This window comes from Volvox carteri (genome assembly GCF_000143455.1).
Source record: "Volvox carteri f. nagariensis unplaced genomic scaffold VOLCAscaffold_17, whole genome shotgun sequence".
NCBI classification, from domain to species: domain Eukaryota; kingdom Viridiplantae; phylum Chlorophyta; class Chlorophyceae; order Chlamydomonadales; family Volvocaceae; genus Volvox; species Volvox carteri.
Window position 1 is genome coordinate 2,031,452 of NW_003307560.1, and position 26,415 is coordinate 2,057,866.

Sequence of the window (26,415 nt, forward strand, 5' to 3'; positions counted from 1 at the left end):
ATACCCTTAGCCCATGGGTGGGTGGAGACCGGGTCTTGGGCCTGGATGACAAGCCCGTCGGGGGTGGTACGACAGCGGCATGTATAGGCGGTCTGAAAGCTGGAAGCCCTACGCCTGCAGCAGCCCACGTGCACACGCCCGCCCCGGTTTCTGGGGACCTAGGGAGCAATGCCGTTGGTTACGTCCACGGGTATGGGCGTGGTTACGGCAATTTTAGGTATGGCAGCGGAATGGACAGGATCGGGGGTGGCGCCCTTGACGCGGGAGATGGCGAGGCGGGTAAGGGGAGAGGCCCTGCCTTGGTGCCGTTGGGGTCTGCGCCAGGACAGGGAATAATAGCTAATAACCAGGCAGGGGAGCAGCAGCAAGGGTCGACTTGCCAGGAAGCGCCGGCGGTGTGAAAGGCAAAGCTGCGGCTGCTCTTGTCGCTGCTTGTTGCTCTGCTATTTCGCTGTAGTTTAGGGGGTTGTGGTCGGGGTGCTTGGAGTGATTTAGGGATACTTTCTCGGAGTGGTTTTGCCGCGCGGAGCGGGTAGATGTTGGGACGTTTTTGAATAATCTGCCCCACGGGTATGGTGTGCAGCCGGTCTTGTCGGAACGACTGATTTGCCAGCGATGATTGCCGTCTACCGGCGGCGCTTTTGCGACAAGCCTGCGGCTGTTAAGTGACGAATGGGACCCTAGTGCTTTCTCTTTGCAGTATGGCTCCCCTACCCGTATGCAGGAGAGTCTTGAGCTTCCGATGTTTGGTGGCGGTACGGGGGAATTTCTGGGCAAGTGTGGTTATAGTTGTCTATTGTTAGTTGGGTTTGAAGGATTTTATCGCTGAATGCTTTTGTCGTTGTTCAGGTGGTTCTATGATAGCGAGGGGACGATCGCTAAAAGGGTCAACGTTTGTCGTCGCCACACTGCCCGGCCGGACCCACACAATCTGGCGCGTGGAGGCTTCGTGAAGCAGAGTGCATTTTTGTCACTTTTACAGTCGAATAAGTTTGAGTTGTGGGACGAGAGAGTACTGACGCGCCGCGGTCGCAAGTTTTAGTCAACAACAGTACCTGCTGCACTTGGGCGTGCGATATTTTGAGGAGTTGATAAATGTAATAATTGAAATCTTTCTACATTTCATTCTTAAATTCACGAAGGAGAAAGCGCACAACCTGGCGTTGTTAACGTACAGCAGCCTTAGTGCGCGCGCGGATGGTTGAAGTTATATATTTTCGATGAGTATAGTGGCAGTGGGAACCATTTTGCTGCAAGTTTTAGCAATCTGAGAATAACAGCTGGGCCCGCACAGCTAAGCAGTAATCATTGTACGACCGGGCTGCCCGCACAGCCAGAATAACGCGTCCATCCAGGTGTTATAGCGCGTGCGGAATTCCTTAGAGGCTATGTCGTGTATCTTGATCACTTGATGGCTTCTACTGTTTGTCCACGCACGTAAGTCATATCTAGCCACTCCGTTTTGTTGTCGGCTCTCGGCGAGCATACTCTTAAGCCAGAAACTTAAGCACCACCTCAAGAGCAATGTGCCAATCTGAACCATCTGCGTCTTACGACATGAACTCGGACGATCCCGAGTGTTGCTGGTAAGGTCCATGGCGTTTTCCTGTGCTGTTGCTGTCCAGAGTAGACCCAACTCTTCATTCGCCTAAGCAATCATCATGCCCTCATTGATGTTGTCAATTGAAATCGGCATTGCGCATTTGGGACAAAAGTGTTTAACCCGTCTCAGTAGTGTCGCGCAACCGACGTGCAACCACCACCTCCCAACGTCACAATCTTATGCGCAAAAACGCCTCAAACCATACAGAGAAATTGTCCTGGAATTCCATACAATGAGAAACCGCGGTGTAAACGCGTCTGCAGGATTTGCCTCGGAGAGGGTGGAGTGTTATCGCGGCCATGCATGTGTCCCCGGTCCGTTCATCCAACGTGCTTAGCACGATGGCAATTACAACAAGCAGGACGCAAGGTACGAATTTTCGGAGCCGGCCAGCCTTCTGACATGGTCCATGACGCATGGCGCCTCGCAAGCGTCCTGCATAGAGGACAAGCAAGGGTGCATGTAGCGATGATATATCTTCGTAACTTTGTTTGATTCTGTTTAACTTTGCGATTCACGCGTTGTTTGTTCAGAGGTTGAGGTGGTTACTGTCAAAACGGGGCTTGCCTCTCCGTCTTCCTGACGTAACGCGGCTCCCCCCGGGCCCCCGGCCGCCCATCTTCTTGTACAGGAGGAGAGAAGTTGTCGCTTTTGCAATGCCAGCCTCCCTGACTGGAAGGCGCAACTGGCGCCAGCCCCGCCTGCGCCAGTGGAACCGGTCATGGTGGTTAGCCTGGGCGGCAAGGCGGTGAAGATGCGCGTCAAGCCAGGGCCCGAGGGCATGGCGCAGTTTCGCCAACAAGTCAGAGAACTCTTCAACATCCCAGCCGATGTCGAGTTCGAGTGCTCCTTCAAGTGCAAAGCGCCGTCCGGTGAGCCCGTACGTACGTACGTACGTACGTATGTTCGTAAAGGTTTGCTATTTTGACCGAGTTGGTTGTTGGTCCCCCCCTCGCAACAATGCACCCTAATGTGACTTCGATTTTTAATTAGTGAGTCAAGAAGCGTTATCCGCGGATTACGATTGCGAACCGCAGAATTGAAAGGACACGTTGTGTCGCGCGAAATACCGACGGCACAACTCGTGAATTGGTTGCTAGACCTGTCGTCAGCCGTTGGGACTCTCGGCCGTTGTGCCGAGAACTGTCGACCGTTTCAATTTTGCCGTCCAGCGCCCACCGCAATAAGGACAAATGCCGCCCCGGCACTGATCTCGCCGCCTTTTCCCCGTCACAACGTAGCCTTTCAATTGATGACCGCGCATCATCCCCCCCAGGTGACACCATTCAGTTAGATGGTCTTGCCTCTTATGAAGCCGCCACCCATTGTGCGTCGTTAATGGCAGCGCAGCGGGCTGCGGCCGCCAGCCGCCGCGCCGCCTCTGCACCACCTCATCACGTGCACCGCAGCGCGCCACAGCTGGAGGCGGTTGCAGCGCCGCCGGACCACCAGCAGCAGCTACTGATGGCCCAGCAGCAACAGCCGGTGCCGTACCTCCACCATCAGCACAGCTACCACGGCCATCACCACCACAACGCCGCCAGCTCGCCACACACGTTCGCGCCGCCGACCGTCCCCTCGCCCAACCAACATAACTGCCAGATCCCCGTCTAGCCTGGGGCCTTTTGTACAGACATTCATCTGGATTGCTACAGTTGTTGCCCCAAAATCTGGCTGTAGCAGCCTGGGGGCTACAAACACAAGAGGCATCTGTCTGCAAGCCTTCATATGTCGTGTCGTATCTTATCGTTGTCCCAGCAGGTGTTTAGAGACTGTTGCATGAACACAGTGTTATTAAGAGTGTTGTACGCTGGCGGCATGATTGGGCAACTCGACTCGGCCTACTGCCTACCAGCCTTTGCAGCTGAAACCCGGGGCCAGGGGGCTGGGGCGTGTAGTTCTGCTGCAATGCATGCGGGTGCACGCACATCCGCCGTACACCGAGATTTGGGAGTAGGAATAGGAACCGTGACGGTGGATGCCCTAACAGCCACGAATTTATGCCGTAAGGGGGGTGAGGTGCTGGAAAAGTGCACCAACCCAGAGGCGCATGCTTGATCCTGCGGTGGCGCGTGGTGGCTTTGGCCTGACGAGGTGTCCCCGGGGTTGCCCTGCAGCATATGCGGCGCGCAAGGGGACAAGCAGGCCCACGGGCTTATGACTGCTAATTATTTGATGTCGTCCATTTTTCCTCGCGCCCCTAGCAGGCCCAACCTATTGCATGCTGCAAAGACTGTTTCGCATTAACAACCCGGCCGGGCTCTCGCAATTATGTCGTACAGTTACCCGTGTATGTATGAATGTATGTATGCACCAGCTCGGCAAACATGGCATGTCGAGTATGTAGTTTTTTTTACTGTTGCGCGCCGGCCGGCGGGCCTTGGACGCGCGGCCCACGCGCGCGAGAGCTGAGGCCGCCCGTCCGCACTCGCACACACAGAGGCAAAACATGGACACGTATGGCTTTTTGTGTACATGCCGCGATGCGCCGTCGTGACGTCAAGTCATTTACCTTTGTCTCTGTTGCTTCACTCGTTGATTCAAGAAGTCAGCACGCGTGGTCTAGAGCCTTTACTTGTGATTTTTCTTTTCGGACCGGACCGGCGCATATGGTGGTCGTAATGACTCGCCACGCATACGTAGCCGTGTGTAGGACTGTTTTCGTCCATGGACGAAAGGGACGGGTCCATCCGAGGTCGCAACACGGCTCTCATCTAATCCTGAATGCCTCTCGCGGTGGTACTTGCTCCCGCGGGACGGGGAAAGGGAATACAATCTTCATCACCAATCCAACCTCGTCCCTTCAGGGAGTTAGGGCTGGTCTGTGCCCGGATTGCTCGTGGCCTCTCCCGAATTTTGCACCGCGATGGTTGCCAATCCTGATATTTTTACAAGAATGTTTCATAAGTCTGTGACGTGTTGCTGCACATGCTGGATCGACGTTGTACGCGTTTGCGTGAGGGCCATGGCCATCAACGCGTCGCAACTCTTTAAGGTCGAGGGCGCCTCGCTGAATGTGCGTGTGTAGTTTCGCTATGCACGCCCCTATTGGCCAGCTCGGCTTCTGGATTGGTATGAAGGAAACGCTGACCCGTTACGTCCCTGGTGGAACAATTATGACGTGGGATGTTGTTGAACGTTTACGTGACAATCCTTGTGGTGCACATTAACTGCATCCGAAGGGCAACTTGGCAGCTGCAAGCCTCTACTAGGGGCTGGGGAGGGCCATGCGCGCCCGTAAAATAATTGCGGAGTAAAACGCTACATGTGTACTACTCGCCGACGTCTTAAGACGTCCTTGCGTCCATATTTGGCCTACGGTCTCAGAATTTAATCTTCTTACCATAAAAATTGGCATGTACATGGAACCCAGATTCAAAAAAGTTGCTTTATTGCACGATGCATTTTCATATAGTACAGACCTGTGCAAAAAAAGCCGAGCTGCCTTGATGCATCATACGCAACTCACGCAAGCGACGGCCGGTCGCATTGCGGCAGCAGTCGCAGCTCACGCGAGAAATACTGAATACATGAAGACAGGTACCAAAGCAACAAAATTTGTAGGTGCGACAAAGACATCCCTCATCCTTCCCAACATCAGCACAACGAATAACGATGCGACATTCAACAAAACCTGGAACGTACAGGACGCAAGGGCCATGGACACTAGAAGGTGGTCTCATGGCCTTGTCGGCAAAATTCAAAAGGGGCGTTTAAGCCCGGGGTTACAAACCTGGACTGTTTGTCCCCACATGCAAATTTCAAGCGCCGTATTAAAAAACTCCACAGTAGAAAAGGAACGGCGTGAAAAACGGGACGCAGAGAAGCAACGTCGAAAGCATATTATTTAAAACCAGTCCGCTTCTGGTCTTTTGTCGTCCAAGCATTCACGCGCCATGCACGATTGCATAACTAGGAAACGCGAGCTGCAGCTCGCACATGACATGAAAATCTGATGATTTTCCCTCAACATTGCAGAGCCTTACTCGTCATCGTCCACCTCTGTGGGGCTGCCCAGCGCCGGGCTGCGCTCGTGTTCAATATGCTTCTTGGCCTCGTCGCGGTGGGGGAAGCATATCTTGCAGCGCTGGACCCCGTGCTCGCACATAGCGCCGGTAGCAGCCTTCTCCGCGTGCTTGAGCAGCTGCGGAGGCGTTGGGCAAAAAAACGCAGAAAGGTTTCACAGCCAACCCTACCTTGTAATGCAGAAAGTGCGTTACCAAAATGGGACTTGTTCAACACAAACGCCGCTGGTCGGTATACTCAAGGCTGGATAGGGTACTTCCGCGCGTGACTGGGCTTCGGAACAAATCAGTGCCATGCTGCTCCTTTTCACCTCATATGGCCACATATACTAACCTCGCGCTGCTCCTTTATGGCCCTCTTGCTGTGCTTGCCCTGGGGGTCAAGCTCGAGCTTGTACTCTCGCTCGGCCTTGTACTGCCTAGCCTGCTCGTGCAGCAACTGCAACAACGAAGGCGGGACCACGGAAAATAAGCTTGAGTTGTTGAGCTGAAAGGCTTTGGTGATCAAGACTGGCCCCGGACATCTCCGAAACCAGGGTGACAGCTTAGGGGAGCGAAAAAACACGGAACCAAAAACGTTATGGAACAGGTGAAACCCAGGACTGCATATCAATTTAAACTTTTGCGATCATCCCTGAGTAGCTCAGGGATTCCGGGTCCAGTCTCGAACGCTGTCGCCACTAAAACGAACCCACCTGCTCCTTAGCTTGCTTCTGCTGGTGCTGCTGAGACTTGATTGCCTCATGCATAGCAGCCTCTTGCTTCTTTGTCTCGGCGAGTTTGTCTACGGCAAGAGAAGTTAGCGGTACGCTTTGAAGGCACACCCGTCCTATGTCGACACCGGCCAACGACCAAAGCTAGAGCGCGAAGCAGGGCCCCTCAAAACATGACTTTTAGCATTTACGGCACCATTTCTTACCCTTATGAGGCATCTTATGATGGTCGTGGTTGTTGTTATGAAGGAGGTCCAGCATTCTCTCTGCTGTGATGAACTGGGCTTTAAACCTTTACGTGGATTATTGCACAATTTGGCTTTGCCGTGTACGTGTTAAAATTTTACAAGCAGATGGCCTTGCCAATTTATGGCGATCCGGAACAGCGGCCAACTGTCAGTTCTGGAGCGTGTGCTGACGTCAACCTGGGGTCGTTGTGTCGGAACGGCAATTAGGAAGCCAAGGCACGGTAAGGAAATCTACAGCCACCTACTGTTTGGAGATTTCTTCTCCAAGACTATCTCTGCTGTCCACGTTCGTGTTGTTCAACATGAAAAGTTTCGCAGCTGTGAATCTCCCTAAAGGGTTAATCACAAGAAATTTGATGCATAAGGGTGCGCGTAATTCAACGCGAGGCCGTAAAAATTTTCGGGTTGATGCTTTTAAAGAGCAAGACGTCATTAAGGTACGCCACACTATCGGAGCACAATCGGGGCACAATTTTCGCAGACAAACCACGTTTCATCAGTGCCCATCTCGATGTTTATTCGCTCTGGGCCGGCGTACTAGTCAAACTGAGGCGATTGGAAATGGACTTACTCTGCCGGCTGCCATCTGCGCTGCCCAAACCCATACCCCATGCATCAAACTTACGTGCATGCTTATTACCTGCGTGATCATATTTCCCTCCCGGACATTACGTGCATGATTATACTACCCTCCCGGCAGCTGACGCTCACACGCCATGGTTACCTTCACCTGTCCTCCAAGATACCTTAAGCTCACGCCTGGTCCATTCGCTGTTCGTACGTTATACCTTCGCCAGGATTGGCGCGTAAAGCAAATGGTCGACACCTGCCACGTCTATTACTCTAACTTATGGAGTAGGGGCGACATGGCAACTGCCGATAAGTTCCTCGACCCGCAGTTCGTTTACCGGGACTTGTGCAGCGTATCGGGTTGGGCCCAACAGTCGCCTTCCTCGACACTGCCCCTAACCGGCATGGTGGTTGGACCCCGGGCATTCAAATCGATGATTGAGGACGTCCGCTCGCAATACCCAGACTTTTACGTGGAGGTGCGCAGTCGTGACGAAGAACACACTTCACAATGATACTGGCGCTCGTGCAACTAGTCCTACAACTGCATCTACTCGCTTAAACATTTCGACCCAGTGATTTCTGGGCATCCACGTTGGCTTCCTCAGCTTTGATGAGGACCCGAACTCCGACTCCCGTTCTCGCACCCCCAACCTCTTTCCCTCCCCAGGTCGAGGAGCTGGCGGTGAGCGACAAGCACCGCATCTTTGTCAACTGGGTCAGCCACGGCACGCAGCTAGAGGCCCCACCGGCAGCACCGGCGGACGTCTCCACCGGCCCCGCTGCCTGGAAGCATGGACGGTCCCTGTCGCCAACCTCAGCTCATGCCTCCGTCTCCGCGGCAGCCCCTCCCTCCTACCACAACAACCTGGTGCGCGGTGTGGACGTCATCACGTTCAACCACGACCGAAGCCGCATGCTAGAGGTAAGCGCAGGAACGACGGACGATTTAAAAGCCGCCGCGACGTGCGACGTACTTTCGAGCACTGCGTCGGCTCTTGGTTGCGTGCTCAGGCAGCATTGATCTCTTCTGCCCGCTTGCATTCACACAATTGCAGTAATCCTTACACACGCTTCCACTGCTGCTGCCGCAGCTACCGCACGCGGCTGTGTTCCAGTGCTGCAGTCGCTGCTGTTGCAGCCTCCCTGGCGCAACCCGCACTTGCGCAATTTCGCTCCTCAAGTCGTCTAGACACCAGCGCAATTCCACTTCCCCGTAGGTGAATGTGTACCGGCAGCTGAGCTCGGATGAGCGGCGGGACGTGGAACGGCGACTGGCGCCCAACCCCCTCGAGATGCGCCTGGCAAGATTGCACTGGGAGCGCCCGCAGCAACAGCAGCCCCGTCGTTGAGGGTGGTGTAGGCCGCAATTTTGATACACTTGCGTTGTTCCGTTTTCTGTTGCGTTTGTTGTCTGGTCTCTGGCTTGCAGGTGCAGGTTTTACGTCCGCGCATGCTTGTTTTGTAAGGGTGTCGATGGGGGTAAGGCGGAGCAGAGGGGCGACACCAGCGCTCGGGGTCAGCATGGTCTATAGGGGCGCTGCATGCCGGCATGGAGCTCGGGAGGCTGCCCCTGGACGTATTGAAAAACCGCTATGGCCGCCGACGGCATTGACGGCGTCGTGGGTTGGAAAGCGCGTTCGCGAAAGGATTCTTAGCACGCGGCGTCGAAAGTCGTCTTCGTATTTGAGTTGTGGTGGTGAACATGGTGATGCAGAAGCACGATATTTGTATGAAAGGTCTCCGAGGTGCATACATACAGAATCTTCTTGTTTTTTTATGGACATGATGTGCGGCGGTCGGGCATGGGAAGAATGCGCAGCAGCAGGAGGGTAGATACGTTACTGGACAGGCGCACGTGAGGTAGCAGAGCAGTCGCGGCTGTTTCAAGAGAGCTGGACGGTAACTGCTGCTTTGGGCGTTTTTCTGGTTGATGGTTATCTTGTACCGCAGAAGGCCTTTTGATGAAATAATAGCCCAAATCGTGACAACTATATATATTCGATAATGGAGGTGGGATCTGATGGGAGCCGTACTCGGAGGAACAAGAAGTCGACCGCGTGCGGTCGGGGGAGGTCTGGTGGCACGGAGGAGACTCTCGGATTTGCTGCCTCCTATGCAAGTGGGTGGTACCCAAACACGTGGTTGTGGTGATGCCCCGCCCCTCCCCTCCCCTAACTTATGTGTAAAGTACCCTGGCACGCCTGTGCAACCTTTCGAAAGTTCTACATCATGTTCCTTTGTTCGCGTGCGGCCTCCCCGCGGTACTCGGGTACCGTGAGGCGGCGAGCGATTCCTCCTAATACAGATGAATATAAAACAGAAATTACGGACACACAACATATGCCAAAGTCTTCGTTGCTAGAACAGGAAACATCCTCAGAAGGGAACACGTAGAGGAAAGGAACGCGGCGCACCCAAAGAGCGCCGCTCAATATCAAAACAAGTACATAGACACACAACTGCCAGAAATGTGCCCGCGGCCTACCTACATCGCGGGGACGCACACGCACACGCTCAACAAGGCATCTGCTTACTTCGTTCAGTGTCAAAATATATTCACACACATCCACACGCACGGCCACACGCATTGCTCGTCACAAAAAACGCCACTCCTCTGCCGGACCTAGCCCTCACACCCTCCCGAGTCCTCTGCACACCTTTCCCAGGTGCGCTGTTTGTAACCCCGTTCTACCTTTCCTTACAGCGTCCCAATTCACATCGCGGCCCCAGCAGCAGCTGACACAGTGCAACATAACCCCCTTCCAATACTATTAACTACCGCCCGCCCTGCCCCCACTCCCACAACAGCAAAGCTACAGTTACAGTTACAGCCCCTCACGCCGGAGCCTCGCGCCGGAACCTTGTCTATACCTCCTACAATAGGTTCAAGGTATCCCTAATGACCAGCCCCACACCCAGCGCCGTCAGCAACAAAAACCCCGACGCCATGACCCCCTGCTCCACCACTGCCGGCAGCTTGCGACCGCCCCGGGCCGCCTCCAGCCCCAGCAGCAGCAAGTAGCCTCCATCCAGAGCGGGTAGCGGCAGAATGTTGACCGCGGCCAGGTTGATGTTGACGATGGCGGCGAACTGGAACAGCCCTGCCGAGTCCATCCGCACCACCTCGGAGCCGGCGGCAACGATGGCCACGGGACCGGATAGCTGGCCGCTCATGGCGGCGAAGTTGGTGACGATTTGCTTGAGGCCGTTGAACACAGTGCCGGACAGCCTGCAGGATAGGAAGGAAGGAAGGAAAGAAAGGAAGGCATTTACATAGGAAAAGAGAGGGGGCATATGCCGGCCCTGCTAGCCCCTCAGCCCTTTAACCTCATGGCACCTGCTCCCGCATTCCTCCTTTCCCCTCGTGTGGCTCCTCTCACCTGTTGAATTCGCTTTGCGTCATGGCCAGCACTTCCGTCGTGCTGCGGGGGTACGTGTGCAGGATGTACGTGTTGGACGTCAGCTGTACGCCGATGCGCCCCTGACCATCCGCGCCGGGATCCGGCGTACACCTCAACGATAACACCTCCCCATTGTCACGGCTGCCGCTGCTGGTGCTGGTGCTGCTGCTAGTGCTGACTTCCGCGCCTGGCGACGCGACGGCGCCGCCACCGCGCAGTACTGCTAACTCGAGCTCCTTGCCTGGCGACCCGCGGATCGCGGCCACGGAGTCAGACACCTGGGAGGCTCCCGCGGGAATGGTGACGTCACCAATGCGAAGGATGACATCACCGGTACGGAGACCCGCGCGCGCGGCGGCAGAGGCAGCGGCGGCTGGCGTGTCGGGTACCAACACCCGAACTCCCGGTAGGAAAGCAGTCTCCGCCTTGCCCACTGTGGATATCTGCATGTATGTGCGTGTGTGTATTGGAGAGGGGGTTAATTGGGGGAAGCACGGGGAGGCCAGGGGGAAGGAGGAAGTTCAAGGGGATGGCTGGAGAGTTACGGCCATTGTCAGGCCAACCGTAATAACTTAGGGACGCGCAGCAGGCGGGGAGTTTGGCCCAAGGTGCTCCTTTCCTGACCCACGACCCCCCGAACGAGGTGGGAACCTTAGGAGGTGGGAACGCAGACCTCCCTCACCTCCTCGCTCCCTCCCAGGGCCGCTCCCATCCCCCCCCCACTTCCGCCCGTTCGTTCCTCTCCATGCTAGCTTTCCATCCCCTCATCAACTCTGCCTCCGCCACCGCCACCTCCGGAGAGTCCTACAACCCCTCTAACGGCGCAACGCCTCAAAACCGCCCATCCGCTGTGGCAAACCCAATCAAACTTCAATCCCTCACACATGTATGCTCGCCCCTGCGCAGCCCTCTCCTTAGACCCCGTAACCCACCCTGAGACTGCACGGGCCCGGAAAATCCGCACGCACTCACCCGCACCCCCCTCCACTGTCATCCAAGTCCACCTCGTTTCCCCTCCCTTCCCTCCCGCACCTGCGCCAGCAGTATTAGGTACGCGAAGAGGATGTTGGCAATCACTCCTGCGCTGATCACGAGTGCACGCTGCGGAATGGGCCTGTTCTTCAGCAGGTCTGGATCGTCAGGACGAATTTCAGGAGAAGACGCCGCTGCAGCAGGATCTGTAGCTACAGCAGGAGCTGTAGCTGCGACAGCTGTGGATGTTGCGGCTGTGGCGGTGGTGGTGGTGGTGCTCCCAGCGGCTGCGGCCTCCTGCTGCTGCTGGTTGTTTCGTTGGGAATTCGTCGTGTTGGCGGCAGCGGCGGCGGCCGTAGCGGCTGCGCTCCCTTTCGCCGTGGTGGAGGGGCTGGCGGTGGTGGAGGAGCTGGCAGTGGCGGTCATTTCATCGTCCGGGAAGGCCACGTAACCGCCCAGGGGTACCGCATTCAGGCAGTACTCCACACCGCCGGACTAAAGAATAGATGAAGTGAGGAAAAGAGGAAGGGGAGAAGGAAAAAGATGAGAAACAAGAGGAATGGAAACATATGCATCAGGGAGTTGAGGGATGTGGATGTACGGAACGCGCGGGGTGTGCATGCAGCCGACTGATGTGTCAACTGTAAAGCAACATTTGAGATGAAGGGGTATTAGACCGGCGGGTGGTTACTTCTACTACGACCACCACCACCATCACCACCTAACGCGCACATCCCCCTACCTGGATCTTGACCAGAGTGGGTCCGAATCCGACGGCGAAGCGAGTGACCCGAATGCCCTGCAGCCGGGCCGCCAGGAAGTGGCCCGCCTCGTGCACCGCCACGATCAAGGCCAACACACCCACTGCCTGAAGCACGGACCCGGGCTTAGAACTGTCGAAACCCATCGCACCTGCCGCCGAAAAGGAAGGTGCGAAGGTGCAGGTGTGGGACACGGAAGACTTGGACAGTGCGCGCGAGGCGCTGGGTTCGCTTTCGGGGGCTTACCTCCTAAGAGGCCACTCAGGAGGACAGTTGACTTGGGTTGCAGCAGCCTCCCAAGATCCATCCCCGATGGCCATCGCCAAGGGTCATGCGAGCTCGTTGCTGATGGTGTCGCTTGGGATACGGAGGTGCTCGTCTCAAGGCCGATGCTGACCTGATGCGGCAGGCGCTCCACGGTACAGACATCGTCTCGCAGAGGTGGAGCTGAAGGAAGAACGATTATTTCAGGTTGACGAGCGCTGCATGTATGTGTTTGTCGGCAAGTCCTGTGAGGAGCTGTGCAACGTAGTAGTTTGGGGGCCTTCAAGGGCATATGCACCACTTTGTGGCGCGAAAGCAAAGTTATGGGCTGCATCATTTCCTTGCAATCAAGAGCGTGCCAAAGCGTAGACAGTGCTACGTAGATCTGTCTAATAACTTATTTGCGCGTAAAAGACGTTACATACACAAGTGGCTGAGTTTTAAGCTAACGGCATGAACACATTGCCTATCAATAATGCAAGGACCCCACATAAAACGAGGCTCTCGTCAAACACAAAAGAGCGACGTTATGTACGGCATGTCTTTGTCCTCACGTCTGCTTCTCTGGAGACATGAGCACAACGGCTACTTAATGTGAGAATACATATTTTTATGTATGCATCTTTCATTGAAGTCTTATTTTGTTTTATAAACGCGTCCGTCGACAATCGACTGGTAGTTAAATCGCGTCCGAGCTCCGACGTCTGGCTATCCAAACGACCTAAATATGAGTTTGCTACAGCAACATCGGCTTGGTCAACCAGCCACTTTTCCCCGACGGGGACGGCAGTCTGTGGCGCCCTCGGCGCTATTCAGGAAAAAGTCGTCACCGGCAGTCGTTGTGGAGGAGAAGCCCGTTAACGCGAAAGGCACAAAGACCTCTCCCCCTCAGGACAAAGCTAAGCCCAAGTAAGCATTCTAGTTTGAGCAAGCGATTACATCGGTTGCCCGGCAGCCACACAATATCCTGGTCATGTGGCTTGTTGCACAAGCGCCACATGCTCTCGGGTTAATGGGACGGCCTCATGCGCGTTATATGTTCCGACATGCTGGAAATTTTTTACTTGTTGTCCCCCATGTGCATTTTCATATTATTCGAGCTCGGTCTTTGGACATGTGTGGGACATGCCCCTTCTCACCCAAGCGAACCCCGCACCCAACCAGTTGCAATAATTGACATGCGTCAACTTATTATTAAGAAAAATTCATCCTCCTTTACTTGAATAGGCAAGGTGTATTCTCTCAGGCCCTGAATGCCCTGGACTTCACGTCCACACGGAGTCAGCGTGATGCCGACCTGCTGTACGAGGCCAAGTACGGCCAGCGCGGCGAAGATGGCAAGCTGACCCCAGAGCAATACAATGCGCTACGCCGCAAGGTCATCGGCACCGCACGTGATTACTGGAAGGACTGGGTTGAGGAAGAGCAGGTGCGGCACATGAGGCACGAGTATGCTGCGATTGAAATGCAGCCGCAGACTCCACCGCCTGCATGCATCAGTTTCGCGATCTGTTCGTCTGCCATTTCTGTTTGTGTGCCTTCTCTGCTTGTGTGCCTTTTCTGTTCGTGTGGCTTTTTTCGCATGACAAGCCTTTGGCCCCACTTCGGTCCCACTTCGACTACCTGCTTGTCGTATTTTTATCGTCTGTAGGTCAAGACTGTCAAGACGTACTACAAGCCGGACGACGCGGGTGGTAACGTGCCGTACCTGGGCTTTTTAGTCGGCATTGTGGTGGCCATGCTGGTAACTACGGTGCTGGTGGTTGCGCAGACAAGCACCTGAGGCGGCGTCATGACATCCATCCAGCTGAGGGCGAGGAGCCCACTTACAGGACTTTTTGAACGCAACAACCCACACGACCAAACAGACGGAAGGCGTTGAAAAAAGCTTCATGGCGGGCGGCCCGGCGAGGCCGAGGGCAAGGTGGTGGAGGGCGGCGAGGGTTGAAGAGCGCTCTATTCGTCCGTCTTTGTTGCGAGGTTTGCAGTCGAGTGTAGGGTCGTGCTGAGTGTGTATATAGTTGTCATGTGTGTGTTTCAGGTGCGTGCTGTTGTTGCTCGCATGTCGCAGCGATGTGCTTTACGATTGAAGACATATTGATGTCCTGCCTGTTGTGCGGGCCCGTGTGCGACGTTGTCCGTCTGTCCAACAGATGTTCTCTCTCCATTACAGTAGCGTCTTACTGGTAGGACATGGACTTACTCCCCAGTCATTTTTCGTCGGTTTTGGAGTTGGTTGCGCAGCGATCAGTCATTTTCCTCCTGCACAGCGTAGCCTGTTCGGTTAGATTGGTTCCGTCGCGCGCTGCTGTGGTGTGACGAAGAGCCCTCGAAGCTATTTACTGGGTCGCTCGGGAGACATCTCGGGCATGGTAGCACAGATGTTACGTGTTTATTTTGTTGGGACGTGTGGAGAGTGAAGAGTGCACATGATTCTCTCCGTTTTGTGATCCAAGGTGAGGGGAAAAACTGATAAGGAGGGACGAGCACTGCAGCTGCACTGCAGAACAGAGAGGTTTGTCCTGGAAAGGGGCTGTGTGCTCTGTGTATCATACTAAGCGATGTTTTTGGTGGTGCGTGCTCAGAAAGAGAGGTACAAGAGGACGTCTTTGACCGTGGCCGGGCCTACGTGCGGGGCCTACGGGGTCGCCAAGAGAGAGGGCCTGCAGTCCCTCCCTGAGATCTGTTCATGTTACGCACCAAAGAGACAATTAAATAGAGTCGGAGCGCTAAGGAACGAATTTGACAATCCATCTGCATTACATGACTTTGGGTTTTGGAGTGTGTGCAGCCATCCCGCAAGGCAAATTTGTGTAACAATCGTACATCATGTACAGCCGAATTGAAGTCACATCCTATCACCTAATTCCATGCAGTGCATCAGCGACGACGTAACAGTCTTCAAGTGAACCACAAGGCGGAACGGCGATGCCGAGTCTGACTACGTCTCTACCCCTCAATATGCGTTGCACCTCTGCTCTCCCGTATCGTCTAAACAGCTTGAGACTTTTATTACGATGACCCAAAACCGCGGTTGCACGCCAGAATGCACGTAAAGAAAGCGTATATACGTACTCTCATAATTATTAGCGTCGATGGCTACCAGTAAAGTATAGCAACTTGAAGCATGGCCCTGGAGACAACGCAGCCAGGTTGCCCGTATAATACACTAGCCATCCAGAAACAGCCGCGTACATTCTGCCGTGCCAACATAACGAAACCATGAAGACGCTAAACAGACCCACAACATTCCCTAACCACGCCCATGATGGTCGGCTGGGTGTCAAATTTATGAAGTTACCATCCCTCTCGCCCTGGGGTCAATTCTTTCCTGTGCCAGACGTCGCCATCCGCCGAAAAGTGTGGACGGTTCACCCTTCTCATACACGACAGACGACCTTCGACTCTTCCCCAAGCGCGCTGCATACGCATCCGCCCTTGCACCTGTGGACGGTTCCATGCTTGCCTCCTAAATTCTGCGTTCCGTGCGGCAAGCCAAAGGCAACTATCCCATCCCGCCATAGCGCGCATTGCTTTCGTCCCACTCATCATCCGCTACTCATGCAATCGACTCCACTCCACAGCCCTCGCCTCCGTCGGAAGCGCCTAACGGCCACATGTTAAAAAATGACACGACACGCGCCCTACCTCCGGCATGCACACTACCCTCCCTGCGAAACTATCTATCATATGCCAGCATATCCCCCAAGGATTTTGCCGCACACCACTCTTGTCAGCCGCACAGCTTGGAAGCCAGACACTCACTACTCAGTCAATATGCCATAATTTGTTGTGGTATTGCCGTACGGTATGTGCAAGTAGGCCCAAGCAACGCTATCTATCCGCTATCGGTACCCCCAAGGCATACAAGACCTTCAGTACAAACACTTGTAACCTGAGACTGGAGAATGCTCCACGAGCCAAGGTTGCAGAGAGGCAGGCTGCCCAGAGCCAGACGACAGATCCCAAGCATAACGCTCGTGATCACCGAAGGCTAGACGTACCCGAGTAGCCACGGGCATGCCACGCCCCAACTAGCCGGGCCCTAGGTCAGCCGGGCTGAAAGTCAATCCGCCGCACGCCTGTCCCCGTGCAGAGCAGCAGTAATAAATCCGCAAGGCAATATGGGCGTGCCACCCTCAACTAGCCACTTCGTTCATCGTGTGTGCTGCGGAGTGCAGACCAGCCCGAGGCGCTCTACATGATCGCCTGGGTTGGTCCATTGCTGCACCTTGCCCGGTGGGAAGGGAGCATTCCTCGTAATAATCTGGGCTGCTCGCCTAAACCTTGCCTGCAAGCTACATGGTGCGCAACCTTTTAGGAAAAAACGTACCATGTCCTGAAGTAAGGAATGCCCGCTCTAGCTTGTCTCTTAACAACGTGTCCTGAAGAAAGCTCATGCTCTTCCTATGCTGGTCTTGCCTTGGCGGACCCAGAGAGCAAGACCAGCTGAATATATCCCTTTTCATCCGAAGACACTGCGAACGCTGCGGCCACTGTACGCCATATGATGCTGCGGCAACTCACACACCGGCTGTGCAGACGCAAGAAAATCCTGCCGCCACCGAAGCAAGGCTGCCACCTGCAAGCTACTTGCTTACCGCCAAAACGAAGGCGTAATCAATGCCACAATACACACGAACCTGTCAGAGTCAGAAAGCGTCGCTACTAAATTGGGATACCGCGGGCGCAGCCGCGGCCCGCTGAGGGCAGTGGCCAGCAGGCACGCTTTTCCCTGTGGACTAACGGTCACGAAATGACGACCACAATCCGTATATACTACTGCCCTGCCGCAGCCGTGTCAGGCGGGGCGGTCGGGATGAATACCGTGTCGGATGCGGGCATCTTAATGCCTCCTGTGCCGTAGAGCACCTCCAGGCGCGTGACCACATCCGCGGCGGTAGTTATTACCTCAGGCACATGAGCGCGGGCCGATTCTTCCGTTTCACCGATGCTGCGCATGAAGGTTTCACGCGTGGGCATCGTGACCAGACCAGCCCAGACCGCCGTGCGCACCATGTAGGTGTGAATTGGGCTCAGCGAGCCCTGGTACGCGTTCCACAATGCGTCCTTCAGCTGCATCCCCGGATTCTCCATCAGGTTTGAGAGCATTAGTCGCACGAAGGTGATGACCAGCATGAGCCGATGAAGGTTACGTGCGCAACTGCCCTTGAGGGTCGCCCGGTTGGCCGAAATGTCAGCCTCGACCACCTCGCGCAATGTTGTGAGCTGGCCAGAGACGCGCTTGATAGAGTCTACCTTGCCTCCCATTTCCAGCTTCGCAAAGTACATTATGGCACCCAAATGGTCGAACGCGCCCAGGATATGCTCACACAGAGATGCGAAGTCCGCTGAGGCTATGGCATCACCTTGTCCATGGACAATCCTCAAAGACGCCGCGAGGCCCTCCAAGTAGCGGCTGTGACTTGCCATGAATCGATTTAATCCTAGTTACTCCAGGCCGCTTAATAACAAATAGGAGCACAATTAAAAATAAGGCAAGCGATGCTGTGTTATAAGTCCAAGCAGCAAGCTGGAAATGCTGCGTTGTAACAATGGAACTATTGACCGGCTCCTCGTCTTCATTCCATCATCCGGCCTACATGATGTACCTCGCAAATAGTTATCCGTGTACGCACTATATAAAGGACTTCGGCAGTATCGCAATCTAAATAGTATAGGGGTGTGCGGCGAAACCCGCAAAAAACCATGGACGCAGAAGGTGACCTATGTACACGCTGTGGCGCTCATGCAGTTTCCTATGACTACGGAGCCTCGTGTTGCGTATGCCAAAACTGTGGGTTCGTTTCGCAGCAGCATGAGCTGGTAGCATATCAGGAAATTGCCGACACGCAACAAGGCAACCCAATAGGAGGCCACTTCGCAGTCACAGCTGCATATGGGGCCGAGGGTAAGGCGCTTTGCATCTCCTCAGTCGGGGCCAGGCAAAGTTCGGGTGGACTGGATCCGAGGTGTATGTGCAAACATGCATGCCATGTTGGGGTGCCGCATAGCTCTTTATATCTCACGCTGCTTGGAGCTCATGCGTCAGTCCGGGTCGAGCACGCACGGGTACACCAACGCCCTCTATACGAAGCCAGGACAGCATGCAACTGCACACTAGTACATGGCCCGCATCCCATAACAGAAAGCTTCTCCTTTATACATACATTACAGAACCTTCCCCTTGCGTCATCCTTTGCCTGGCTGGTATTACCCGCAGCACAGGGGGCCAGACCGGGGGCACAGGGGGTGTAGCGGCGGCACCGCCCTACCCAGTGGGCAACGACGGTGCCAGCGCCCGTGCCCGGCGGCAACGACAGGAGTTGTCCAACCTCGAAGGGTTGGCGACGGCGCTGCGGCTGCCCGGGCCTATAACCCAGGTGGCGGCGGGTTTCCTAGCTCGGGTACGTGGCATGCCAAAAGGATGCATCCTCAGAGAAGACTGGATGTTAATGTCCCCCCATGCTAAGTTAGGCTGCCATCATCCCGTAAGTAAACGACAGCCTTGATCGTGCGTGTGTTGTGTGCGTTTGCTTACTGTTCTTACCATGCATGGCTGAGCTGCCCATGGAAGCACCACACGGTTCCCTTACTCGCAACAGCCCGCCTGACGTCTTGCCCCACACTGCAGATCCATCAGGCAGCCTCCGGAACAGCGGCGGCGCGGCGCTACGGCTATGGTGGCGACAACGCGGGTGCGGTGCCGGGTTGCAGCGGCAACGGCAACCGCGGCGACGAGGACAAGAGAGCCGATGGCGCATGGGACATCAGCCCCAATGCCGAGACTGGGGTTACGGAGGCGAAGGAGGCGCCGCCCAGTTCCTCTGTTTCCACCGCCGCCCGGCCCGCGCTCCCCGCCACAGGCGGGCAGGAGTCGTGTGCCCGTCTAGGTGCGTTGCTGTACCTGGCATCCCGCAGCGAGCGGGGCACCTTGACCTTGGCTGAGGTGGCCATGGCGACCTGCACCGACATCTTCCGGGTCGGCGAGATGGCCAGGTGGGGGAGCAGGAGAGCAGCGGGCTCGCAGACTCTGGAAAGGGGTAATGCAGCCGACGGAGGCAGAAGCGGTATTCTGATCCTTACCCGCTATACGCCCCGATCCTACCCGGGTCAGCAGCTCGACATGGAATAGGAAGCTTCCATCCTAGCTTTGACGCATTTGTGCCTTGTGCAGCTGCTACTGATTTAAAGGGTTCGCATTTTTAATTTGGGCCCGAGCATGGCCTCGTCCCACATCCAAGCTCTCCAAGATGCCGCAAACCGACCTCACCGATAAAAGCTGTCCTTCCCTCCCTAGGCAGCAAGCGGCGTTTCTGCAACTCTCTCTGCCCGCCGTGGACGTGGAGCGGTTCGTTATGAGAATGGCCAGGGAGCTCGTCGCCTCGGGGCAGCTACAGCAACAAGAGTCTACAACAGAAGCCGCACCGGTGGCGGCTGAGGGCGGAGCGGCCGGCGGCGGCGGCGGTGATGATCTCCTGGACGGAGGCGCTGAGGCAGCCGCGGCGCCTGTATCCGAAACCGCGCTGTGGTCGCACCCGTTGGTCCGCAAGACATCCCAACTGACGGAGCTTGTGATGCGGAAAGGCTGGCACGAGGGCAGGTCGCCGAGGACGGTGGCGGGTGAGCGTGTGTGTGTATGGGGGGGGAAATTGTGTTTAAAAGAGACCGCGCCTCTGGACGGCCTTGCGTGCGCATGCTGGGAAGGGCTGAAACGCTTCACCGATTTTTCACTCTTAATGTTTGCGGTGTTTGGACGTAGTGTGGAAGTATGAAGCAAGTCAGGGGCCCGCGCAGGCTGTGCCCTGAGGAAATTCCTTTGGCAACCCGCGGCGTGCGCGGTGGTGATGGGGAAAGATGGACACGAAACCGGAAAGGTGGCGCTAGGGTTTTTTGCCGGAAGGATTAAGACCAGCAGGAGGAGGACGAGGCGACAATAAAAACACACGTACGAAAGGTTCATTTAGTTTTGTGTCGGGCAAGCGACCTGACCTGACAAGGCATCGGCTCGCCCTAGGGCACATCCGCGTCCGCTTGCAACTTTCCTGCGTATGGCCTTTCGTGTGTATGCCATACAGTATATACTCTTCGAGGGGATTTATAAAAACCGTCCACCAAAAGAACTCCCATATTTATCCGCTCCCCTGCGACTCCTATCATCATCATCATCATCATCATCATCATCATCATCCCAGGCGCTCTGCTGAGCATCTGTCTGGATTCGCTCAGGCCCCAGCGGGCAGCTGCAGCTGCAGCAGCAGCAGCAGCGGCAGCAGCTGGCGGCGGTGGCAGCGGCACTGCCCCGGTGCACCCCCGGTCCCTGAGCACCGCCCAGCTGTCGCGGAGCACCATGTGCGCGGCCAGCCAGTTATGGGACCTGAAGCAGGAGGTGAGGCGCAGTGGGGGAACGCTGGGGAGGGCTGGTCATGTGATCATGTTAGCAGGGGGATGTGCAATGCAGCGGGGTTGAAAAAGGATGGAGCGGACGCGAGGGAATCGTCATAGACGTACAACTGCTTCGGTTAGACCGAGAGTGGCTTATGGCTTCATGGATTTCGCACATCTGCCAAGGTCCTCAAGGCCCTCAAGACCATCGAGGTCCTCACCGCATTCCGAATGCGGATGGGCGTGTGTCAAACGTCGCGCAACCCTAAGTCTGACCCGCAGCGTGTGACGACACACGCACGCACACACACACACAACCCATACCTAGCATCTCACCCCAACGCACGGCCCCGCCTCACCCTACCCCCGCCACTCGCCCATCTTCGCTCTGATCCCTGGTCCAACAATACACGCCCCGTCCACCTTGGCAACCCTGTTGCCCTGTGGCCAGATCGTTGGTCATCTGCTCTGCATGGCTGCTGCACTGCCTTTCGGTCCCCTGGTCGGGCCATCCAATGTGGCCACGTACCTGGATGTACTGCTGGCTGCGGATGTGGTGATGGGAGGGATGCAGCAGCAGCAGCAACAGCAACAGCAGCAGCAGCCAGGGCAATAGTAGAGCAGTCGTGGTGGCTGAGCATTAAGAGGGGTAATGAGAGGGGTGATGGAAGGGTAAGAGTGCTTAGAGCAACAGCAGTCAGAGCAGCGTTAGCAGCGGAAGGATGTATATCGTATGGGTGTTGTCGAGCTTTGTTGACCCTTGGCCTGTCAGGGTAGGGTGCGACATCCGCGTTTTCCATCCGGTAATCAATTAGTTCAATTAGTAGGCGTTTTAAGAGCAGCAGCTTTGAGGTACAGGAGAAGGATTAACAGGAACTACGACGATAGTGGTTATGTGTATAGATGGTGATGTCGCAAGCTTGGGTTGGCATGTAAATGACATGTCCAGGTGCAATTTTTATGATGCAGGAAATGTTTTTAAGTGGAATTTGGTACCGACGGGGTTCATCAATGGGCAAGGTGGGGTATATAAAACTGTTTCCATGTTATCCTCATAATATTTGCCGTCCCCTTACACTACAATCAGCCTTGAAGGTTGGTGTGTAATATTGGGAGGAAACAAGAGTCATTTGCCAAGTTGCGACCCTGTGACCCGCGACACGTTACATGAACACTCCAGTATCTCCTTTCCGTTGTGGCCGTGATGATTGGTGATGTAGCTAGAGGCCAGGGCTTCCAACCTGTATATTCTTGTTACAGTCCCGTACCATTGCCACACCGCATGGCATTGCATATCGTACCCTGACACATGTGCCGTACCCTGTCTACACACCTTACTCATGTCGCTCTCACGGCTCCCCATAGCTTAACATGAGCAAGACCCAAGACGCCTCAAAACTGGCGGTGGATAAAAGAAAATTATATACTGATTGGAAGAAGAAATGCGCTGGAACCGAAAAGCATCTTGCAACAAAAATCCCCGAAGAAATTAGAAACGCAGCTCAGACCAGCCCTGCCCGAAAAAAACATAATAAGCTACTCGCGCGTCGCGTGTCCAGGTCATTCGCGTTGGCCTCCGCAAGTCCCTCCTGTAATAATACATCTCGTCGAACGCTTTATGTCTGCAGGGCCTCGCCTGTATAAGTATATGTACATTAGCTAACCTCCAGTGCGCCGGAAGCGTTTTGCTCTCCCCAGATCTCTCTCGCCGTCAGCGCCTCGACGTTTCCACCCCCATCCTAACGCCACCCAACCGACTGGTTGATCTATATGGCTGCTATGTGGCAGGGCAGGTCAATTCAGCCCTCAGCAAGCTAGGAACGCACAAGACCGTCGCGCCGCATAAATACAAAATGCGGAATGGAAGTGATGCACTCCAATGCCGCCGACGCGCTCCAAAGGCAAACCCCCCACGCTTCACGTCCAAGCAATCGTCCACACTGCCCTGCGACCCTACACCCGCAGACGCTACCCTCTACTACAGCTGCTTTTACTTCCCCCTAACGGGAACCAGGACAAAACCAAACGCACTGGTAACCATCCAAAGACATGGTCGCTAGTAACCATTCGCCCTAACCCAGCACTTCACGTTCAGAGCACGAACGATAGCGAAGACAAGAAATAGAGGGGCTCACACGGAGAGACAGAGAGTGGCAAGCCTATAGATTTCAGGCTCGGCAGTCATACATCGCTACAAGGTTGCAAACGTGCTGCACCCCTCACGTGAAATGCGCTACTTCGCGCATGTTTGGCAAACTACCCCACTCCACCCCTGACTATTACTCGGCTTCCTCTGGGATATTGGGCGCAGCTCCCTGAATGATAATCCCTCCGCGCTTCCCCGGCACCACGCTGCCGGCCATAATCTCCGCATAGCACTCGGGCAGCGGGCGGTCATTAGGCGGCGCCAGCCACAGGCGCAGCAGGTGCCGTGTGTGGGTGGCGCTGTCCCGGAAGGCTCCACGGTAATGTAGGCACGTGTGGTTGGACAGCAGCTGCACGTCTCCGGGCCTCAGTACCATGCGCAAGCTGAGCTCGGGACCGGAGGCGAGCTCGTTGAACAGGCGCATGGCTTCGTGGTGCTCGGGCTGCAGCTTGGGTACCTCGGGGTGGCGCTGGCTGAGGAGGTAGTAGTTGTCCGAGTAGTTGACGGACAGGTAGCCCTTGTGGTAGTTGAACACTGGGATCTCGAAGAAAGGCTTCTTGCCTGAAGAGCAAAGGGGATGAGTGCGCTTGCATTAGTTAGGGGCCGGGAGAGGACGTTAATAATTTGGCTGGGAGCCAGGCCTTCCAGGCCCGTCCAGCATGTGGCGCAGCAAGTTTCACAAGCCATTCATCTCACCATCCGTCCCTTCCTGGACAAACTCGCACACAGTTACCATTCACTTCCACCCAAGAGTCCTCGCGCGCCCTGTCCGCCCAAGTCCGCCGAGACTCAGCCAACCCCTTACCATCCGGCACCTCGGTTTTTCGGTCGAAGAACCATGGTCCCGCAAGCACGCGTGCGAGGTGCGGGACTCGACGCAGGATCTCGTTGTGAACGGAAATGGAAGACGACCACCCGCTGTCGCCCCCCTCTTCCGCGTCCGACAGGCACAACAGCGCTGTTCGGGGTTTGCGGACGGACACGTTTTTATGTGCGCAGAATGTGAGTGAAGAGCAAGGCCGTCAACAGAGCGAGTCATGGAAAAAGCAGATGCAGCAGCACATCTCTGTGCGTAATAACCCGTCCCTACAAACCCATATCATCAGGGTTAGCCACTTATTTAGAGCCGCTACTTATTTAGACACACCGATACGAAAAGGCAACAGAAACAACACAACGGCCGAATGAGCTTCACTGCACAGAACTGCACAGGAAAGCTCAAGTTCAAACGCGTTGACACGGAAGCGATGACAAGGGACGCACGCATGCAGCACACCTAGCCAGCTTTCTTAAGTGCAAACTAAGCTCTGCCTCACAAAATGATGCAGCACTCTTTTTTGACTTACATACTAGGTCCGCCGGGCCGTCGTTATGCCAAGGCTGTGCGGCATTGGTGGCGTAGAGGCGCGTAAGAGGGTTCTTGGGGTCGTGTCCAATGTCCTTGATATGGCCCACCAGATGACCCTTGGCGTTCTGCGGCACCGCACGGCCCCAATGCAGCCCCAGAATCCAGTACGCGGCCAGCTGCTGCTGCCGGCTGTACCGCCACACAGGCACGCCGCGAAGCAGCGCCCAGCCGCGGCCGAACTGCGCCTCCCGACCGGCCTCGAACAGCGGACCGGACAGTGTGGGCAGAGCGAAGTCCGACAGGTCCACATCCTGAGGGAGATGAGTAACGGCAGGATGAGGAAGACAGAAGTGTGCGGTATGGGTGAGAGTGGTTCCGTCGAGGGCCAACGGAGGCAAACCCACATGGCCTTTTCATGCGGCACCCGGCTCAGGGCGTCTGCATACTGGGCAGTTCCGTGCAAGGCATTAACCCCACGGTCATATTGGTGAAAACGAGTCGACATGGCCCACAACCCACAACGCAATTTGCCTAGGCTTGGACCCAAATCGCACAAGACTCAAAACCGCTTCAGTATCCATTTACAAGGCCCGACCCCGAGGCTCTCCGTCCTGTTTGGTGAATTAGATCCCTGATACCTGCAGCCGCTTTCCACTCGTCAGCACTGCCTCCACTGCAGCATCTAGCTCTGCGACATGGTCGGCGGTCAAATGGAGCATGTGGTCCTCCAGGACGGGGAAGTCGGCAGCAGTCCACGCATCGGGTCCCTCGATAATGGTGTAGGGCAGCACGGAGCCTTGACTGCGGTGTAAAGGAATGCGTTCGTATTGGTTGTTAGCGACAAGCCGGTTGGTAAACGGTCGCGGAAGGATTTGTAGGAATTGCAATAAAGTGTGCAACGGGTCGTTTGCTGCAATATGCAACAAAGACGGAATGTTTCTTTGCTGGTATTCCGAGACATGAACTTGAGTCTTCGACTTCACCTGCTGGTCTTGAGCTCAGTGGCCATCCTGAAGTTTTAATATAGAAAATTCAGATAAGTCACGAGCGCCTAAGTAAAATTAATGGACCGATTCACTTTCTCGCGAATTAAATGACCACCTGAAGGAAAAGATAGTAACTAATGTCCTGATATTATGTTTATATACCGAAAACAGTTTACCGTTGCCATCAATTCGCGGGGGCCTGGTGGCCTTCGAACTGTGTCACACTTTTGTATGGCCTCGCGGCCAATCCGTCACACTCTCACGCATGCGCTGCCATGGCCTACCAACCTGATGTGCATTTGCATGGACGCTGAGCTAGGAATTAAGTAACGACAAAGTTCACATTAATCAAATGTAAGGGTGCTTGGGGCTGTCCTCATCTTACTATTGGAAGCCACACATGGCGACATCTGCACCCTTAAGTTGGGGGTGTACACCTTACATGCTGACATGAATTTCACGTCAAAGAATTACTAGTCTCCTTAAAACACGAAGTTGGACGGTCTGCATGACTGGAGCAACTTCCCGACGAACGTCCGTTAAAGACGTCAGACCTCGGCTCGTTGCTTTGGCATTGGCTGTTATAAATGCAAGTACAAGATCCTTGTCATTAACAAGTCCGGCATATACGTCTGAATATACTGTCATGGTTACCGGTGCGGTATTGTCCGGTGGCGACGACTGGCGACTTCGCTCTAGTGCATACTGTACGAAAGGCGTAAACTCAGCTTTGCATTGGAAATATATTCAACTTCATAATAGCTTGGATGCTGTTATTACAAGTGGGACAGGGAATCAACCCACATCACTAGCCGTACATGCTAACGGTTGAAAAAACAACACACCCCAGGGCAGATCAACGAGCCGTGCATTCGCAAGTACCAAAAGTCCACAAATTTTCATGGCTTAAAATGAAAAGAAAGGTCACAGCGTACACTCGGACTGTCGGACAGGATGCAAGGACAAGAAGAGGGACAAGGAGCCAACCCT

The 26,415-nt window shown here is 55.1% G+C and overlaps 6 protein-coding genes across 6 annotated transcripts; 2 read left to right on the plus strand and 4 right to left on the minus strand.

Annotated features, from left to right (window-relative positions):
- Nucleotides 1–5,585: 5,585 nt before the first annotated feature.
- On the minus strand, nucleotides 5,586–6,560 carry VOLCADRAFT_90663 (uncharacterized protein; the record flags this gene model as incomplete). The annotated part of the gene is made up of 4 exons (XM_002950196.1): nucleotides 5,586–5,747; nucleotides 5,963–6,067; nucleotides 6,324–6,457; nucleotides 6,548–6,560. 4 exons carry the CDS (start codon nucleotides 6,558–6,560, stop codon nucleotides 5,586–5,588), a joined length of 414 nt encoding a protein of 137 aa, XP_002950242.1.
- Nucleotides 6,561–7,404: 844 nt separating this feature from the next.
- VOLCADRAFT_90664 (uncharacterized protein) lies at nucleotides 7,405–8,511 on the plus strand (the record flags this gene model as incomplete). The annotated part of the gene is made up of 3 exons (XM_002950088.1): nucleotides 7,405–7,638; nucleotides 7,830–8,084; nucleotides 8,380–8,511. 3 exons carry the CDS (start codon nucleotides 7,405–7,407, stop codon nucleotides 8,509–8,511), a joined length of 621 nt encoding a protein of 206 aa, XP_002950134.1.
- Nucleotides 8,512–9,371: 860 nt separating this feature from the next.
- VOLCADRAFT_80977 (uncharacterized protein) lies at nucleotides 9,372–12,442 on the minus strand (the record flags this gene model as incomplete). The annotated part of the gene is made up of 6 exons (XM_002950197.1): nucleotides 9,372–10,391; nucleotides 10,543–10,688; nucleotides 10,764–11,006; nucleotides 11,596–11,741; nucleotides 11,988–12,030; nucleotides 12,278–12,442. The coding sequence occupies 6 exons, from the start codon at nucleotides 12,440–12,442 to the stop codon at nucleotides 10,037–10,039; spliced, it is 1,098 nt and encodes a 365-aa protein (XP_002950243.1). The 3' UTR covers nucleotides 9,372–10,036.
- A 4,897-nt stretch (nucleotides 12,443–17,339) lies between these two features.
- On the minus strand, nucleotides 17,340–17,993 carry VOLCADRAFT_90666 (uncharacterized protein; the record flags this gene model as incomplete). Its single annotated transcript, XM_002950198.1, has 1 exon — nucleotides 17,340–17,993. One exon carries the CDS (start codon nucleotides 17,991–17,993, stop codon nucleotides 17,340–17,342), a length of 654 nt encoding a protein of 217 aa, XP_002950244.1.
- A 276-nt stretch (nucleotides 17,994–18,269) lies between these two features.
- On the plus strand, nucleotides 18,270–22,608 carry VOLCADRAFT_90667 (uncharacterized protein; the record flags this gene model as incomplete). The annotated part of the gene is made up of 8 exons (XM_002950089.1): nucleotides 18,270–18,471; nucleotides 18,575–18,632; nucleotides 18,784–18,967; nucleotides 19,195–19,559; nucleotides 19,861–20,183; nucleotides 20,896–20,949; nucleotides 21,915–21,965; nucleotides 22,574–22,608. The coding sequence occupies 8 exons, from the start codon at nucleotides 18,270–18,272 to the stop codon at nucleotides 22,606–22,608; spliced, it is 1,272 nt and encodes a 423-aa protein (XP_002950135.1).
- Nucleotides 22,609–23,224: 616 nt separating this feature from the next.
- Nucleotides 23,225–25,448, minus strand: VOLCADRAFT_90668 (uncharacterized protein; the record flags this gene model as incomplete). Its single annotated transcript, XM_002950199.1, has 5 exons — nucleotides 23,225–23,652; nucleotides 23,897–24,049; nucleotides 24,438–24,750; nucleotides 25,078–25,240; nucleotides 25,423–25,448. 5 exons carry the CDS (start codon nucleotides 25,446–25,448, stop codon nucleotides 23,225–23,227), a joined length of 1,083 nt encoding a protein of 360 aa, XP_002950245.1.
- Between the last annotated feature and the right edge of the window lie 967 nt (nucleotides 25,449–26,415).